This window comes from Aphis gossypii, chromosome 3, assembly GCF_020184175.1.
Source record: "Aphis gossypii isolate Hap1 chromosome 3, ASM2018417v2, whole genome shotgun sequence".
NCBI classification, from domain to species: Eukaryota; Metazoa; Arthropoda; class Insecta; order Hemiptera; family Aphididae; genus Aphis; species Aphis gossypii.
In genome coordinates this window covers 53,628,157-53,646,861 of record NC_065532.1, presented here as the reverse complement: position 1 = coordinate 53,646,861, position 18,705 = coordinate 53,628,157, and the positions used below count along the sequence as shown (strand labels likewise).

General features: G+C 28.1%; 2 protein-coding genes across 3 annotated transcripts in view; both read left to right on the top strand.

Moving 5' to 3' along the window:
- The window catches only part of LOC114126665 (neurobeachin-like protein 1), a 107,733-nt gene that overhangs the window by 44,794 nt on the left and 44,234 nt on the right, over positions 1 to 18,705 (top strand). The gene's annotated exons all lie outside the window — the stretch shown is intronic.
- LOC114126671 (cuticle protein 7-like) lies at positions 10,689 to 12,307 on the top strand. The gene is made up of 2 exons (XM_027990670.2): positions 10,689 to 10,841; positions 11,497 to 12,307. The coding sequence occupies exons 1-2, from the start codon at positions 10,830 to 10,832 to the stop codon at positions 11,998 to 12,000; spliced, it is 516 nt and encodes a 171-aa protein (XP_027846471.1). The 5' UTR covers positions 10,689 to 10,829; the 3' UTR covers positions 12,001 to 12,307.

Here is an 18,705-nt window from a genome sequence, read left to right as displayed (position 1 = left end):
CACGACCTTTCACACCAAGGCGGCGCACAGACGACCGTGGCCTCCTCTCTGGGCGCGATGTACGACGTATAGAAGTACCTATATTATATTTTATTTTATAATACAATCAGCCGCGCGCACACTCATCCCCCCGATAGGTTTTCTTTCCTTCTAGGTTGTCATGTCGTATTGTTGTAGCGTCGTAACACGGATTTTTCCGGCGTGCGCCTTCGAGAATTATTATATTATTATTTGCATTGTCTCGCAATAAAATATCGTACAGAGGACGTCCTGATCGATGAAACGCTCTTAAACGCAACAGCGTTTTCCGGTGTCTTTTGACACCCGCCTAGTCTAATATGATAGTCAGGTCTAATAATTAATAATATAAGTAATACTTATGTTCATAACGTATATAACATATTATATTATATGCATAATCATAATACTAACGCTATTACGTAAAGGTTTTTGCCAATACGAATTGCGGTGTATAGAAAAATTGAACGCCGTAAAATTAGTTTACAATACCCCTAACTCCTAAGTATATTAATACACGATCGAGACGAAAGTACTTAAGTTGTTTGGTGGAAAGATACATGGATGGTAAAATTGCAATAACTTACACTGTTTGATTTGAAATATATTTTTATCAATAGAGCTATAACATATTATTTCTACTAAACATTATCTTACAATAACCATTTCGTCGTAAACGTACGTAATCACGATAAATCAGTAAAACAATAATTATTGTTATCTGATAAAATTGAAACACGTGCTCAACACGGTATTTTTCGATAACACGAATCATAAAACGAATACAGAATAATAATTGTTACTTTAAAATAATTATTTAAATTTATTATTAATATGTGCATTATTCTAGTAAAATATTTTCCATTACACGTTCCAAAGTTATATCGTTTAACAAAATATAAACTTCAGCTCCTTATGGATTCTTATTAGAAGCCATAAGGTAATAAGAACTTAACGCTGGTTGCTGGTATATTATTATATTAAAAATAATGATCATGATTTTACACATTACCGCATGCGACCGTATTCGTAATTTAGGATTAAATACAAATTCAATAGTGTTAAGAGGACGTCGTACTCACGTGTTGTCACCGTTTTATTAATTTACAATATAAAAAATTTGAGTTCAGTAGAATCCATGTTATGCTGTTTGCTATTTAATATTAAAGTTAATTATCTTATTATCAAACTTAAAAGTAATAATATTATCTAGGTCATCTCATAGGCTTTTATTGATATTTAATTATTTAAGTGAGTTATAGTTACGTAAAATATTAAAACTTTAAGATGCTCGTAACTCACTTTAAAATTGAAATATCAATAAAAATCTATGAGACTCCCTATAGATGATATTATTATCTTTAAGTTTGGTGATAGAAAATTTGACTCTAATATAAAAGCTAATAGCAAAAAATGAATTCTACTGATTGTATATTTGCTTTATTATAAATTAGTAAAACGGAGACAATAACACGTACGACGTCCTCTTAGTCCATTATTAACATTTATTTACTCGTACACCTCAATGATGTCTACATTTTTATTTGGTTATTTCTTAACATTTTCTTCTTTGTTATATTTTTTATTTTAACCTTTTTTTTGCAGTTTACTGTAGAGTCAATGTATTATTTTTAAGTTTTATTAATTATTATTATAAATTATATAAGTACTATAGTCTTATAATTGATAACTAATAACATAACCAATAAGCTATTTCTATTATAATTTATACACTTTTATTATTATTTTTTACATTTATTATGTATTAAATAATCTGTTTACGTTTAGAAGTATTTGTAATAGTGTAGCGAGAAAGGGGTACATAATTGGTGACTTTCGGATAAGTTATCATAAATTATCATCTAGTTTGTTTTTCAGAACATATAGGGCAAATTTATAATATATTTTATGTGTTCAAAATCTAAGTATTTTCTTTTTTCACGCTTCATACAAGATGTGACATATGCATAAACACACGAGATTTATCAAATATTAAATCAACAAAATAAATTATCTATTGTAATTTCTAGTTCGTTTGCTCAATTTTATGCTTGAATACACGATATTTATTTATATACTTATTTGTTGACTTTATTTGCTATTTTATTATTTTTGTAAATATTATCTAACCAAACTCCAGATTCCTTCCGCTTATTCACAATTAAATATTAAAACGTAAAATAGTTGATTCCAAACATTTTTTAAATCGTCACTATTTTGATCCATACAAAATAAATATATTTTCAGCAATATTTTAATAATTTTTTACTTATTTTTTATTTTTTAATATTATATTATTAAATAATTATACGTATCATCTTTTATATACTAGTGCGTTAAAGTCTCTTATTCTTATACACTCATTGTATATTACGATGTCCGAATTTTCGAAAAGTTTCATCGTTGGCTTGTTAGTAATAATATACATATTTGAAATACCTATATATTTTTATCGGGACTCTGTGTTTACACACAAATAACTGAGAGGTATACATACGTATTTATTTTAGTGTAAATTATATAGTATTATAGTTATGTTAATACATAGGTACCTACATAGTTTTACATTTTACCATACCATTGTTTTAATTAACCTACATGCATTTTTTTTTATTTCATTTTAATTATTTATATTTACTTAAGGTCAATTGAATCATTATATTTATCAATTAATTACATTAAAAATGTAAACAAAATTTAACAAATAACAAAACCGCTAAACTTCATCTTATTGTATCGTATAATATAATATATATATATAAATAATATTTTTTCTGAACAATCCGATTTTCATGTTTCGTTAATCTCTCATTAATTCTTATAATAACAATTCCGATCTATTTATCTACGATGTTAATATTATATAAACGTGTTATAGAATTTAATTAGTTATAAAATATTGATATTATTTTTAATTTTAGTTAACTTTAGGTAGGTGACAAATGAGGTTTAGTCCAGAGATTTCGACTGTAGTTAGGCAGTTATACATGTATTGATATTAATTGCAGTTTATTAGTAGGCGGCGTTTATTAAACCACATGGAAATTTATAATATTTTAAAAGCATTTTCATTAGCTATGTATACATAAGTACGTAGGATTATTTTCCAACAAGAAACTAAATTAACATTGACGTACCTATATATATAAAATAACAACAATACCATCATGTAGTACAATGGTCGTCTACTCTTATAATGTCGAGGACATGATAATATCGTACATAGTAGGGCACCGTTGTTATTCTTGGACAGAGCAAAAAAATACATAAAAAATGTTGAACGACGTTTCTCGATATAATATTCACGAGACATTAAGAAAATATGCTCCATCAACAGTTATTATTATATTATGTCGAGTATGTAGTCCGGAGGAATTAATCTCGTGAATATATTGCGACAGCCAACACATGCATTTAAATCCATAATATGGTATAATATATATAACAATAGATAATATGTGGAGTGACCTTTTCCGTTGTCCGAATCGTATAAATAATAATATATACGTGAACGTACAATACAAAAATTAATAATAATAATAAATAATAATTATAGATATTTTCGATTCCCGTGAACAATATGAGGAATAATAACGAATATTATACTAATATTATTATTATTATTGTATATATCTCGGGGACGTGTTACTCTATTATAGATTTTCATGCGTGATCACCGCAGTAGCTCCAGTCGAGATGCTGTACGCTGACTATAATATATATTATACAGGGTGATAACTATACATGCACACCCCCCTTTTTCGCTATGATATGCTGATTCTATTTAAATTCTGAATTTGGAATTTTTAGCAATAAGTACTTAAAGATTATACTTTCAAATTCTTGATATTTTTCATTCAATTTAAGGGGTGTCCTGTAATTATACAAATTTTTATTTATCAAATGAAAATCCCTTTTTTACTATAGATTTTTTTTAAATATTGTCGTAAATTATTAAACAATAATAATGAATAGTTTTTCAGTAATATTTAGGATAATCGTACTTAATTTTTTCATGTATAAATGTAATATTTGCACCATTTTTATAAATATTACATAATGATAGATAAATATTAAATGCTAACATTTTCATATCACCAAAGTGTCGTAGCTCCCATATCAGCTAAATCCATTATCATTAGCCGATTATCCTTAGTATACAAAATTAAATAACTCAAAAACTACTAATTAGAATTTTAATTTTTTACATTTTTTTAAATTATTAGAAAAATTATCTGTTAAATAATTGACTGTTTAAAATCAGGGTTCTCCTTTGAAAAATCAAAGTGTATTTCCACAGAAAACTTTTTTGGGTAGAACAAAACATCTCGAAAATGTTATTATATAATTTTTAAGTAAGTATATTTAAAATTTTCAAAAATCATATTTTGAGTAAAATCATTATTGGAGAATAAAAAAGGGGTAACCATTCTCGGTGAATCACCCTGTATATATTTATTTATTGATGCCGTCGTTATATGCGGGCGGTGCGTTAAACGCTTCGACGTTCACGATTGGCCCTGAACCGGACACAAACGCGTCGTCGTTTTGAAATACGATCTACTGCTGCACGCATTTCCGTGCAGACAGCAGATCGGCAGACTCGCACTAATCGGAGTATGAATAAGATTATTGCAAAAAAAAAACTATCCCTTTCAACGTCGATCATTTATACCCTTTTTATACTATTATTTTTGCGTATATAGATGGGAATCGCAATCGCGCGTATGCCTATTTATAGATAGTCGACGAAGAAACGTACAACTATATAAGTAATAACTTGTATATATTGCGTTTATCATCCATCTGCTGTAACTATTTTGAGTTTAGTATCTATGATTTATAGGTTTCGTTCTGTAATCAATACAATCGTCTATATAATATACGTAGGTACATATGAGAGGGAGTTTGTTCAAATTCTTTCTTTCCCTCTTTTTCACTAGTTATATATAAATGAAAATACGGATATTAAATATTCACATTTTATAATTTGTATATATTTTACCGTTAATGATGCCATTTAAGTAATATCTTAAAAAATAGTAATAATTATTAATAAAAAATAGAGTAAACGATATCGTAAATACCTATAAGCTTTATAGATAATACAAAGATTATCAAAATTAAATGTTCTGTTAATACGGTTACAACTATATGCCAAAAATCTACCTTAATATCTTCTACTAATAGATTATGTTAATAATTTTATTTAACACAATGTTTAAATTGAGCTAGTGTTAGTCGATTAAAATCAAAAACGACATTATACACTGTGCAGAAAAATCGGTCGGCTATATATTATACTATATGTAGGTACCTATTATAGTACTATACGTTTACGTTATGCAATATGATATTACGCGTGTGCGTGTAGTGTGTTCACATATTATAATTCATAACAAATAAGTTCGTTATTCGCATATGGAAATACAACATTCTTATAATATACGCCGCTGTTTTTTAAAGTAAAAAATATTCATATAGGTATAATTTTTAAAAGTATATTCAAAATCTACTCCAATGTGCTTGTTATGTATTAGTAAATTATAATCGTGGACAAAAATCACTTTGAAATTGTTTAAATGAACAATGTATAATGTATATTATTATGGCAATGTAGTTACCTTTAAGGGATTAGCAAACATTAGGAGATTGATACAATTTGGAAAGTCGTGGGGAGGAGGGAAAAGTAACTCACAATACATTGTAATTCTAATAATTTTTGGCTGTAGACGATAAAATCTTTAAATATTTATATGATTAAGTCTTTTGATTGAACATAGAAAACATATTATATCGTTTTTATCAAAATTTGGCTTAGTACGACCCCGAAATATATGCAAATGTCAGTATCGCTCATTTCGCAGAACCACAGTATGTCCTTCCATGAGTTTGCGAATGTTCATCAACAAAATTGTGTACACTTACTACTGTATGATATATTATGTACACGAATTAAATTACACGCGTAGGAGTGCGGTTGTAGAGATACCAAATGAATAATAATATATTATACTCAGTGCAAACACGCGGCGGCTGTATATTATTTACGTACGATGCATACAGCGGTCGAGGGCGTTTATCACAAGACAATTATCCGATTTAAGTCTAATTTAATTTAATCAAACTTATGGAATTTATTGAATAGTAGATAGGTACCTACATTCAGATGAGTATAGCCACTAGCCAGTAATCACACCATCGAATTTGCCGTATAATATAGGTTTGGTATTAAATAGGTTGATTCATATACAATTTAACGAATAAAACTGTGGTAGGTTTGTGTCTGTAAAAATTATAACCAATGTATGATCGAAATGTTGCAAATCAAATTTTTGCATTTATAATGAATTTTTAGTCTCTTTCAAAATTATTATTTGGTTTACCCGTGTATAAATCAAATTTAATTTTTAAGAATAAGTAATATTTTTAAAAACAATTATTAGAGTTTATTAATGGTAAAAAAAATTAAGTTTATATGATAACTAATGTGAACGCGTAAAAAAATCTATATCTGCAGTTAATATTATATTTTAATCAGATATAAATAGTCTGAAGAGCTGTTACTAATATTTATACAAGGCAGTATATTATAATGCGTTTCACGTTCTGCAAAGAAATGTGTATTCTATTACATACAATTCGCGTTTAACCCGCTCGCGTTATTGAAGAATTATTTTGCTGATTAAGACCGTCCTTTTCAAATAAGGTGTTAGTATTGACCAGAATATTATTCACGCCAAGTTTGGAAAACTTATGAGGTAACACGGTCAATGGTGGTAACACTTTGGAGGTATTCGTGTCGAGATCATGTTGTTGTTATTTTAACTATCAATGGAAGATGATATTATACTGTTATGTATTATATTATATTAATATAATCCTACGAATTAAATTCTTATTTTTATCATCGCATGATACTTAATATTTATGTACACACGGTAATTCATTAACCAACTTTCATTGTAGTGGATTTTTTTTATGATTATTATTTATATTGTTATGGTTATTTAGAGTTAAATAAATATAAAGTGTATAATTTATTAGGTTTATAGTTCCATTGAACTTGTACCTCACGAGGTCTAATCATTGTTTATTCTCACTAAGCGTGTATGTTCTTTAAGTTCTTAAATTAGTTTTTACAATTATTCGTATTCATAATATTGTATGTATTATAGTATCAGGGACACCCGAGAGACCACAAAATATTTTTTAATATTTATTTAGTTTTTGATCCCATAGTATTTCGTAATAATAATATATGTTTTGATATTGCGTTCCATAGTATTTACAGACTGGATAATATTATACTTTTCACACCTTTGCTATTACAATAAGCAAGCGTGTAGGATTGTTTCATATCATATTTTTCTTACATGTGAATAAATCTGTTAATATCATCTACTGAGCGTGTTCTACCATTTACGCAATTTAAACCTTAATCAATATAATATTATCTTTTATTTTCATTTCAGGTAAGTCATTGAGAATATTGCATTATGAATACACGGCACCACGTATACATGACCACGGCCCTCCGTGTTTGAGACAAGTTCGGTTACGCAACATACGTTGTTTTTTTTTTGTTGGTATATGACTTTTGAGGTTTCTTGCCGAAAAGTCTTTGATCTCTTAGACAGTGGCTACGCCCCCAAAAGGCAATCAAAATCAGGTAAAACATAGTTATTTTATAATAAATAAGGCTTATGTTAATACATAAATGACACTATAGCTGCATAAAGTGTATATATGTATATAGCAGCTATATATAGTAGTACCTACATATATTAGTATATAGTATTATACGTACGATATTTGAATAAACATTGAGTTTCGGCTTAATAATACATACAATAATATATTAAGGCCTATAATATGGCCGAAGAAAAAATAAACATACCTACGCGTTGGACCGCAGAAGCACACTGTGCAATTACTATTTACTACACTGAAATGTTCCCTCTCTCTCAAATGTACTCATAACACGTATAATCATTATTATATCGCGTTGATTGCATTTTTATAAATCCCACGTATTCACGTAATCACTCGGTTCTAGTTGACTAATTAAGATACTTATGCTGACCCTATAAATGGAATTAGGGAGAAACCTGCACTGTGGCAGGATAACGAGTTGGTCCAGTTTAGCGATGCCACCGCCGTATACACACTGCGTACCACACCCTGCAAAAACATATTTCTTCATGTCCCTGGATATCGGTATCGAACTTATGCTAACAAAATATGTAATTGTTTTTTATAATACTAGCATCTTATTTTATTTTTATAAGCATTATATTATTCACTATGATGTATAGGAGCATTTGTTGTTTAAATAGTATTATGGAGATATTACAACTCTATATTTAGGTACCTACCATTGTTTATAATAATATAACGAAATATTTGCTTTAAGGCCTATATTAAAGAGCTTGTGAGAGTGGACATGTACCAATAGTTAATATATTATATTATTATTTGCTATTAGCAAATCCTTATAGTTGTTATCATAATGAAAATTATTTCATTGAATCATGATAAGCACTTTGGTAGTACTGAATCATTAATATAGCATAATCGACTACAATAGCAGTACTTAATATGCTCTGTTTATTAAATTGCAGCATTTGAATTATGCAGCTTATTATAACATTACATAATAATAATTAATCTGCTATAGTATACCTTTACTATGGATTAATACAAGTACATAATATCACCGTATTTATATTCTATCGTATTATAGACGAATAAATCGTGACCATTAATTAATGTAGTGGTTTAAAAATTTGTCATTATATGCGCAAAATTGTGATTGCTTTCCTTTATTTTAAAATATGTTTTTACTTTTTATAATGATATAATGATATGTTATTCGTGTTTACAATTTAATCCGATAGCTATTTCAATGGATGAATTGTATCATTCTTTAAAAAAAATAAAGTAAGTTGTAAAGAAAACAAAAGACTTAAATGCAATTTTACTAATAAGTAACAGCGATTTAATAAATTTGATATATTAAAGTTAGACCCAGATAACCCTTATTATTTTTTTTATCCTAACTTGATAATTATTTAACATGTATAAATTGTAATAATGTATGATGTCCATATTTTATTGGAGTGACAAAAGTAAAAATAATTGGCTTGATCATTGGTTAGTGATTACACTTTACGCAAATACGCGTTAGTACCTAAATTATAATTTATTAAGTTTCAACTACAAAATATCATCTATACATTATAAAATTTTAAATACTTTTGGTACTATATTATATAGAATGTCTAAATATGCGTGTACTTTAACAATATAAGTGAAATAGAATAACAAAAATTATGTATTTAACCTACTTTGCAAAAAGCACAATAATTATTTTTATTATTACAATTTTGATAATTGTACTTACTACTTCTTTTTACAATTAATTAAAAATGTCTCACAGAGTGTATCTCTTTTATATAGTGTATGATAAATAATTAAAGTAAAGTTAATTTGTAACAATATCTTAAATTCCGATTGGAGCTATAAATGTATTGGTTTTATAATTGTATGGTTTTTTTATTTTGTCATTGTCTCTATTTACACGTTTTTATAGTTATAATAATATTTTAATCTTCTACTTCATGGATTTTTTTGGTAGATAATTGGATCTAGTCGATACTTTTAGAAAAATTCTCAGTTTTTTATAAAGTAAAATCGGGAACAGAAGTAAAATATAATATAGAATTTTATACTGAGAAGAATTTATAGGTATTAAATCTATTAATTTCAATACTTAGTGTTGAACTTAAATTTAGGTTTTTGTAAAATTAAACGTAAAAAAATCAATAAATATCATAAAATATGTTTGTTTTTAAAGTAAAATCAGTTTATAAAAGCTTATGAAAACATATTGATAAAATTAAACATTTTAAATTAGACACCAGTCGATTACCATCAAAATTATTTTAATTGAAAACTTTCCATAAATGTAGATGAAACATATAGATATAATGTAATCTATATTATATATATATTATACATAGATATTATCAGCTTAGAATTATAAACTATTATAGGAAATTTAAAGTTTAAAAATCATTATACTTACTTATTTTATTTCTCTGTGGAAAGCAACGACTTTCCTATAATTTCAAACCGATAATCAACTACAAATACGTTATTATCAAAGTATATTATTACATAAAATAAATATTGTTCCTGCACAAATAAAGTATATGCATTCGAAAACATGAAAAAATTAGCACGTGTATCTTCGTAAAACATAATTTATTATTAATTACACATTATTTGGTTTAATTTTGATCGTGCACGAAAATAATGTTGGATGACTCGGATGCGCACTACAGTATAATACACATATCATATTCACATTATCGTTATTAACCTGTAGCGCCAGCAGCAAGACGTGTATACCTGTACATCCGATATAAAGAGTAAATAAAAAAATAAAAATAAGATCATAGAAAAAAAACAACACCATTAATACTATAGTGGTTATAGCCATTTTGGTCTGTTTAAACTCATATTATGGACTGGGGCGTTCGTATTTGTCGTAAACTGGAAATACATACTTGTTTACTGGAATCGCGTAAAACTGTCGCAAACATCATCACCCATTATTGGGGGCATATTGTGCGCGCCTGTAATATTTCTGTATAAAAGCGTCGCGTGACAGCGGTCTATCATATTCACTCGTCAACCGTCGTCGCAAATCATTAGTGTTCAGACTTAGTTATCTCTTTGTGCAGTTTATATTGCAACTAGTCATCGTTTTTACGCAGAGTCCAGTGCAACCAAAGAAATCAACAATGTTCTCCAAAGTAAGTACATTTTATACATTATTTATTATGTTATAGGTACTATTATTTTTTTAATATATATACACCGAATTTTAATATTTTTTGTGTGTTAATGCAATATAATATAAAAACACTCAAGATTAATAACAATATCAACTAATAATTATATTTATAAGCATAAAATAGATTGGATTTGTTAAAACTTTTCGATTCAATACTGTATGTTTCGACTGGGACGTGTGTAAATGTAACCACGTCTTAGAGTAACTTCGTAAATGTCTTGTAATTTTTATTGCTTTAATTGCAGTTAAGGCACAGTACCAAGTTATTATATAGTTGCTTGATCTTAACCAAGATCCGAGACTGCTTTGCGTCATCGGTTTGCGTTATTCTGCCTATACGTTATTTTGTAAACACAAAATTATTCATGAAAATATTGAAAAAATACTCAAGCTATAGATTTAATTTTTAACATCTTTCCTATAATACCGTTGGTGGTTACAAAGACGTATTAAATTTTCAAAACATGCAGTGTAACATATATTTATAAATATAATTCACTTAAAAACTCGATTTGCTCTTTAAAGATAATTAACTTTTATCCGTATTATATCATAAATGACGAAATTAAAAAAATAACAGTAGGTACAATAACGTGTTCATATTTGTACAACAGGTAGCAGTTTGCTTTGCTTGCATCGCCGTATTCGCGGTCCGTGCTCAGTACTACCCGTCCGCTGCCGTGGTTCCCGCCGCCCCGGTCGCTTACCCCGCTTACCCAGCGGCCGTCTACCACCCGGTCAACCCGAACCCGTCGTACGCTTACAAGTACGGCGTGTCCGACCCGGCCACCGGCGATTACAAGACAGCCGAAGAGAGCCTGTCCAACGGCGTAGTCCAAGGACAGTACAGCCTGGCCGAACCCGACGGCACCGTCAGGACCGTGTCGTACACCGCCGATGACGTAAACGGTTTCGTGGCCCAGGTCACTAAGGGCGCCAAAGTCGTCGCCCCCGCTGCCCCGGTGTACGCGGCCCCGGCCAAGGTGTACACCGCCCCGGCCCCTGTTTACACCGCCCCAGCTCCGGTATACTCCGCCCCGGTGTACGCACCCGCCGTCCACGCCCCGGTGTACACTCCTGCCGTTTCGTACCCATTCCCGTACAAACGTCAAGCGTAAATGAACGACGAACCGTTTTTGAAAAATGTATCATCGTAATTTTCACTTTGCGTCAATCGCATTATTATTATTGATTATTATCATCATCATCATTATCGCCATCATCATTGTTGTCGTCATAGTTTGCTGCAATGCTGTTACTAGGACGACCTACTCGCGACGTTACTTCATCTTCGTACATCGTCTTTTCTATATTCGTTTTATCTTTTTCTGTTTGTATAATATTTAGTTTCCTACTTTGTAATATTATTGTTTATGATGTATTGTTATAACCACGTTAAAAAAAATACAATAATTATGAATAATATACCCTATGTTATATATTTTTTCCTCGTACAAAAGTGACGTATTTATCTATTTTTTCTCCTGTGTTTCCAATGCTGTGTGATTTTTAATTGCACGTGTTCGTCAAATCCGCTTAAAAACGATATGTTTTGAAAAATCGATTCTAAGTGTCTGCCATCGATAGTAAAAACTAAAAAAATACATATCTTTTGTATAAAAGCGCGCGAACTGAGTTTTGTTAATATTAGCTGCAACTGGCTACTACTTATGTATTCGTTAACGACATATTTATTTTGACTTAACCCATTACTAGTAACGTGGGCCGTAATTCAAGCTAATATTTTATCACATATCAATCTATGTCGTAACTATTAAATAACATTCGTATTATGTTATATCATTATCAATATACCTATATTGTGATGCAATAAAAATATATAACTAATATGAATAATTAAAGTAAATTTCATCGACAATCCTAAGCTGTTTGTATTATTTAAAAATAAATACAATTATATTTTAACCATACTAATTCGTCACGAAAATAGGATTTATGAATTTTAAATTGTGACTTTTATGTTTTTTTATGAACACTTATTATTTCATAAACAATAAAATTATCGTTTATGAAAATATATCTTTTGCGTGACTTTTTTAAACATTTCTTTTCTATTTATAACTTGCAATAATTAAGTAAACCAAATATTTTTGAGAACGTTAATATGGTTTATGAAAAAAAAAAACAACCCAATGTATAATATCAATCAGTTTGTGTGTTCGCCTTTCTAAATTTGTTTCTTAATTAACAAAATATGTTTTTCCTAACAACAGACCAGATTAAACCATAATGATATTATTTTTGTATATATACCCCTAACCAATAGTTAATACATCGTGGACTAGGCAAATAACGCCGTTTGATTAAAGCATAATATACTATATATACTACGTATGTCTTATACACATAACTTCGGGTCTACAAGTAATATGCCGTCGTCAAAATCACGTTTCCGGTCATGTGACTAGTTAACGCAAATACGTAATAACATCATTTTCTTTATTTATTTTTTTAAATGACGAATATTACCGCTAAAGCACTTTTTTCACGTGAACAACTTTCATTACACATAAACAACTCTATATAAGGTAATTAAATGGTAGAAATGATCCATTCAATGTGATATACTTTTTTCCAAAATTGATTCAAATATTTCATTTTTAAATATTATGAATTGCTGTTTATTATATTTTTTATTCACTTGATTTCATACTCAAAAAACACGATATATTTATCTTGAAATTAGATAAGAAAAATTCAAAATTCGAATGGCGAGTTGTGAAAATGACGTGCGAAATTGTGGTGTTTTCCGACTTTATATACTAATAATTCTTAGTTATACTCATAACAGTTATACATTTAAAATGAAATGAAATGATTAATTTGACGTTAGTCCATAAATATATTTATATCTATGTGTGATATGTAAGTAAATTTACATTTTAGATCCTTACTCTGCTTAATTATAAGAAATTTAATTTAATTTTTAATTTTTAAAAATCACAAAAATTGAGATATGGGTCACATTGTATATTTGTATTTAATACACAATAGTGACATTATTAATGACCTAACCTGATCATATAATGATCACAAATATTTAGTAAGCCTGTATTGACCTTTATGGTATAGACTATAGAACTTGTTCGGTGCGCAGTTATCATTTCTATGTAATATACTGAATCTTTTCACAAAATAGCAAATATTCTCGTGATGTATAAATAAGAACATTATTTTATATTATAATAATGTATTATAGGTCGACCTTGCATGTCGTATTATATTTATATATGTACAGATTTTAGTGTTTTTTTTAAATTACGTCTCGTAAACTTATTATCTTATTATATAATAATTGTTAATTATTTATTATTATAATAAATATTCGTAAGTTGTGTTTATTCTACAGCCAGACATAAATCAAAGTTTATCGTTTTACAGACAGTCGTTTTAGTCTTTGCTATTAAACATCTATACACATATTATATGAGATGCCTAAATAGTATATGTATATGCGTATCAAAACTTTTTATCTATTATATCAATTGTCATATTATTTTGACCGTGATAAATTGGCCATAATAAAAAGACCCGTGTTATTCATAATAACTCGTAATCGTGTATATTATTATGACTGTTCCAAAATTAAAACATTGTCCGTGTATACCTTTACCATAGCGTTGGCTATTGTTTGCCGTTTTAGGATGCGCAGTGGGGATATCATTTTGTGTTTAGACACTTTGCTATAGTATAATAGTCAAGTGCACACATAATGTAGAGAATTTTATTTTAAACGTCGATTCATCATACACTTTCATGTTTGACGACACAACGAACATTCGTACCTCGGCAAATTCGATTATTGACCACCCACTCTACCTTAAATTGACGGATTGGTTCTTCAGATATTATTGTCTGTGCTACTAATTTGTTTTATTATTGTTATTATTATTTAACAATCGATGTATGAAATCGTTTTTATTCGATTTCAGATAGAACGTTTGAGATGGTTGCAATCGACTCGTAATATACTCATATTAGTTAATACTTGTACTCGTACAAGGTTGAAATCAAAAGTAAATTTTTATGTTTTGATGAATAGTATATTTTATATGTCCCTAACAAATATAATGCCATCGACCCTCTATGCGCATTTCATTTTTTACTAACGATTTAAGTGTAATACCTTCATTTTTTTTTATTATTATTATTCTTTCAATACGTACCTAATTTATTATTTAACTTCAATAAACTTACACTGTCATGTATTGTGTAACTCTGTATTTCAGAATTTTCGATTTTTTATTTTTATGATAATTTAACAAATATTATTGTTACTGAAAAATTTTATTTGGATAAAGATTTTTTTTTAAAAAAAAGCACCAGTTAATAAATTTTACAATGTAAAAAATGCTAAATATATACAAAATATACAATTTATTGTAAACTGTTTGTCCACGTGTGGTTATTCCGGTTTAGCTAGCTAGGGTGTGTCAGACCGTCGTCTACTTTAAAAATATACATTATTATATATACATGCCATAATATAATACTGCTTCGTTTGCCTCACATTGTGTTCGTTAAACACGATCGAAGTGTAACGAAAGGATGAAAATGACAGAAACCTGTCGCACGTTTCCTTTGACTCTGCATCTTTGTATACCTTGTCTTTCACGACCTAAAGGTCAATAATATATACATCGAAGCGTCTGGTCGGTGTTATAACAATAATATTATGTTATTGCAAAATCAGATCGTTCAAATCCATTGTACGTACGTTTCGATCTAGTTGACAAAATAAACATCATCCAAGGACCGCGACCGCGTTGTGCCACGCGCAGTTTCGTAATGATTTTGTATAAACGTCGTCTGGCCACAATGGAACGATGGCTAACGATAATAACAATAATAATGATAAATCATAAGTTCATAACTAATAATACATATTATATGTCTAGTGTCTCTCGCTGTTCCTTATGTGTCGCGGTAATCGACCTTTCGTTCGCATTAAGGACCGTGTGTGTGCATTAGATATGCACTGCAGTGCATGTTATTGCACTGCGATGCACTACACCTCACACGTGTATTGCACTCGGATAAAGTCATACAAGAATGTTACTGCAATACGTATTATATTATACTATTATACATCTTATACAATTGCTATTCTTCTTTCTTTAATTTTAGTTTATGGTCGAAATGAGGAACGTGTGGTTTACATTACAATATGTTTGTATTTCGGGTATGAGGAGTGATCAAACCACAGTATGGTTACCTAATACCTTGTTTACTGTAGAAAAAAATATTTAGATTATACATTGGAGGGGAATTATGATTTTCTCACGTTTAAATTTAATATGTTAGAAAAAATAATAATCTTAATTAACGCTTCAAATACCACCTGCCTATTTTCCATTAAATCAATGCTATTAATGCTTGAATTTCTCAGCAATTATTTATAATTAAAATATTAAAATTATTTTAATGCACTTTTCATTCTTAAGTATTTGCAAAATAAGTGATTAGTTTAATGTGTTTTCTAATATTAAGCGATATGCATGATTTTCATCTATCTAACAGTTGATTAGTTATAACTCAATGTCTATAGTTCTGTTTTTAATTTTGAATAAATTTATATATATATATATATAAAATTTATATTTTGAAAAAATATTATTTTATCAGTCTCGCCATAATGGTAACAAAGTAAAACAGTATCGTGAAAAAATAATGATGTGTAATTTTGAACTTATTATACAGCTATTAGTATTGTAGATAAATAACTTCTGAGCATTTTAATTTCGGCTGTTGTACCATATAATAAAAATACACCTACCTATACCCTAGGTATATGTGAACTATAATTGAATACAAATTAAACAATAATACACCACTTAAAAACTAATAAATTAATACTTAATGGTTTTAAAAGTCTTTCAATCATATAATTTTACCATTCGTTATGTTCCTTCACTGAGTAAACAAAAAAATAATTTATTATAAAAATTAAATGTTATGTCTCCAATGATAGTTTCGCGGAATAGAGATTTTAAAACCAAATTAAATCTTTTTACAACGTGAATATAACTATTATGTCAGGAATTTTTTTTATGTTATTTTCATTTATTACTTGTCTAGAAATGAAAATCGTTCTGTCTGCGTCTGTTGTACAAATACCACAATCCCGCCTCTGCTAATAATAGAAAATTGTTAAGAATCCTAAGAAATAATTGAATTTTACAGCCGCGCGTCCTTGTGCGATGGCCGATGAGGTATCAGTCTGAGGCGTGGTGCATTATATATATATGTACGTATTATTATATTATACTCTTCGAAGAACCCGTGATGACCCAGTTTACTGTGCGTGATATGGTTCTTCTGAGCATACTATAATATATACAACGCACTATGTGTGTATGTACTATTATAGCAAGTGTACAATACAGTGTGTTCCTTCCGGAGTTTTCCTTTTTTTCATTAATTGAAAATCCGGTAAACAAATCACCAAGGTGATTTTTACGTGTTATTTATAATAGTTTAGTGTATAGTATAAAAAACAACTTAATAATGCAGAAAACTGTCCGTGTCCAATTTTTAAAATTCAATTTCAATATTATAAGTCCAAGGTTTGGAAACGTGGTATAGATATATAATACAAACGACAATTTTGAATATTTCAGATCAAATAGCATCTACAATGTAGAAATAGGAGTAATTAGTTAATATTTTATATTATTATAGTAAATTGATTCTTCTCGTACATCTAATATTATTTTTCAGTTTTATTTTAAATATTATTATGTGATATTTAATTATAGAATATTACAAGTATTCAACTTTTAACTTTAATACGTAATTAAAAATAATTAAATTATTAAAATAGGAAAGTACCTATATCCAATTATAAACACAAATTATGTTGGAACACGTTTTTATTTCATTCCAATAAGTTATTAGTTTATTACTTTTTACTACATTACATTTCACTTTTTCAAAATATTATATGTAGGTATAAAGATATTTAACTAAATGTATCGACAGTTAAAAGACCAATAATTATCATAACTAATAAAAAAATAATTTTACTTATTATACGAATATTTAACTTAATAACCTTTTTAATTAGTAAGTTTTTTTTTTTATTCTGTGCACTAAAATTGTAGAATTATCATGATCATTTATGAATTATAACATTTTACTACATAATAATAATTGTGGCAGCTTCATTTTTAGTTACAGTAATTCGTATTAGGGTTATGCACCTAATTTTTTAGACATAATAATATTGTTTTATTTAAATTTAACATAAAACTATTTTGTTTATTATTTAAATAAATCGTTTCATTTTATTGTGAATTATTTTCAAAATATGATATATATGAAATGTATTTATAAAAAATATGATATAAATAAAACGTTTTATTTAAATATTATGACTTACAATTTTGGTCATTACTTATTGTCAGATATTACAACGTTCAAACAAATTAAATAAAGAAAATGTATATTAGTAAAAATCGAATTGTGGGAGACAAGTAGTAACTGCAGTTGATTAAAACATAACAGTATTATGTAGAATTAAAAAATATACTGACAATTTTATTTCAACCAAAGTGAGAGTTAATATAGTAAAATATAGTTAATATAGTATTTATATAGTTGGCCTTTTAAACATTGAATTAGTTACCACGCAATACTATTTTACGTTTTATAAAAAATCATTACTGTGATTTAGTAAAAGTGACAAAATATTTTAATTAATTGTTGTTCTATAATAGAAAAAATATAAGGATTGACCTCTACTACTTCTTCACTTAGGTACAATACTAAATATACAGTCGTACTGATTATCTCATCTCTAA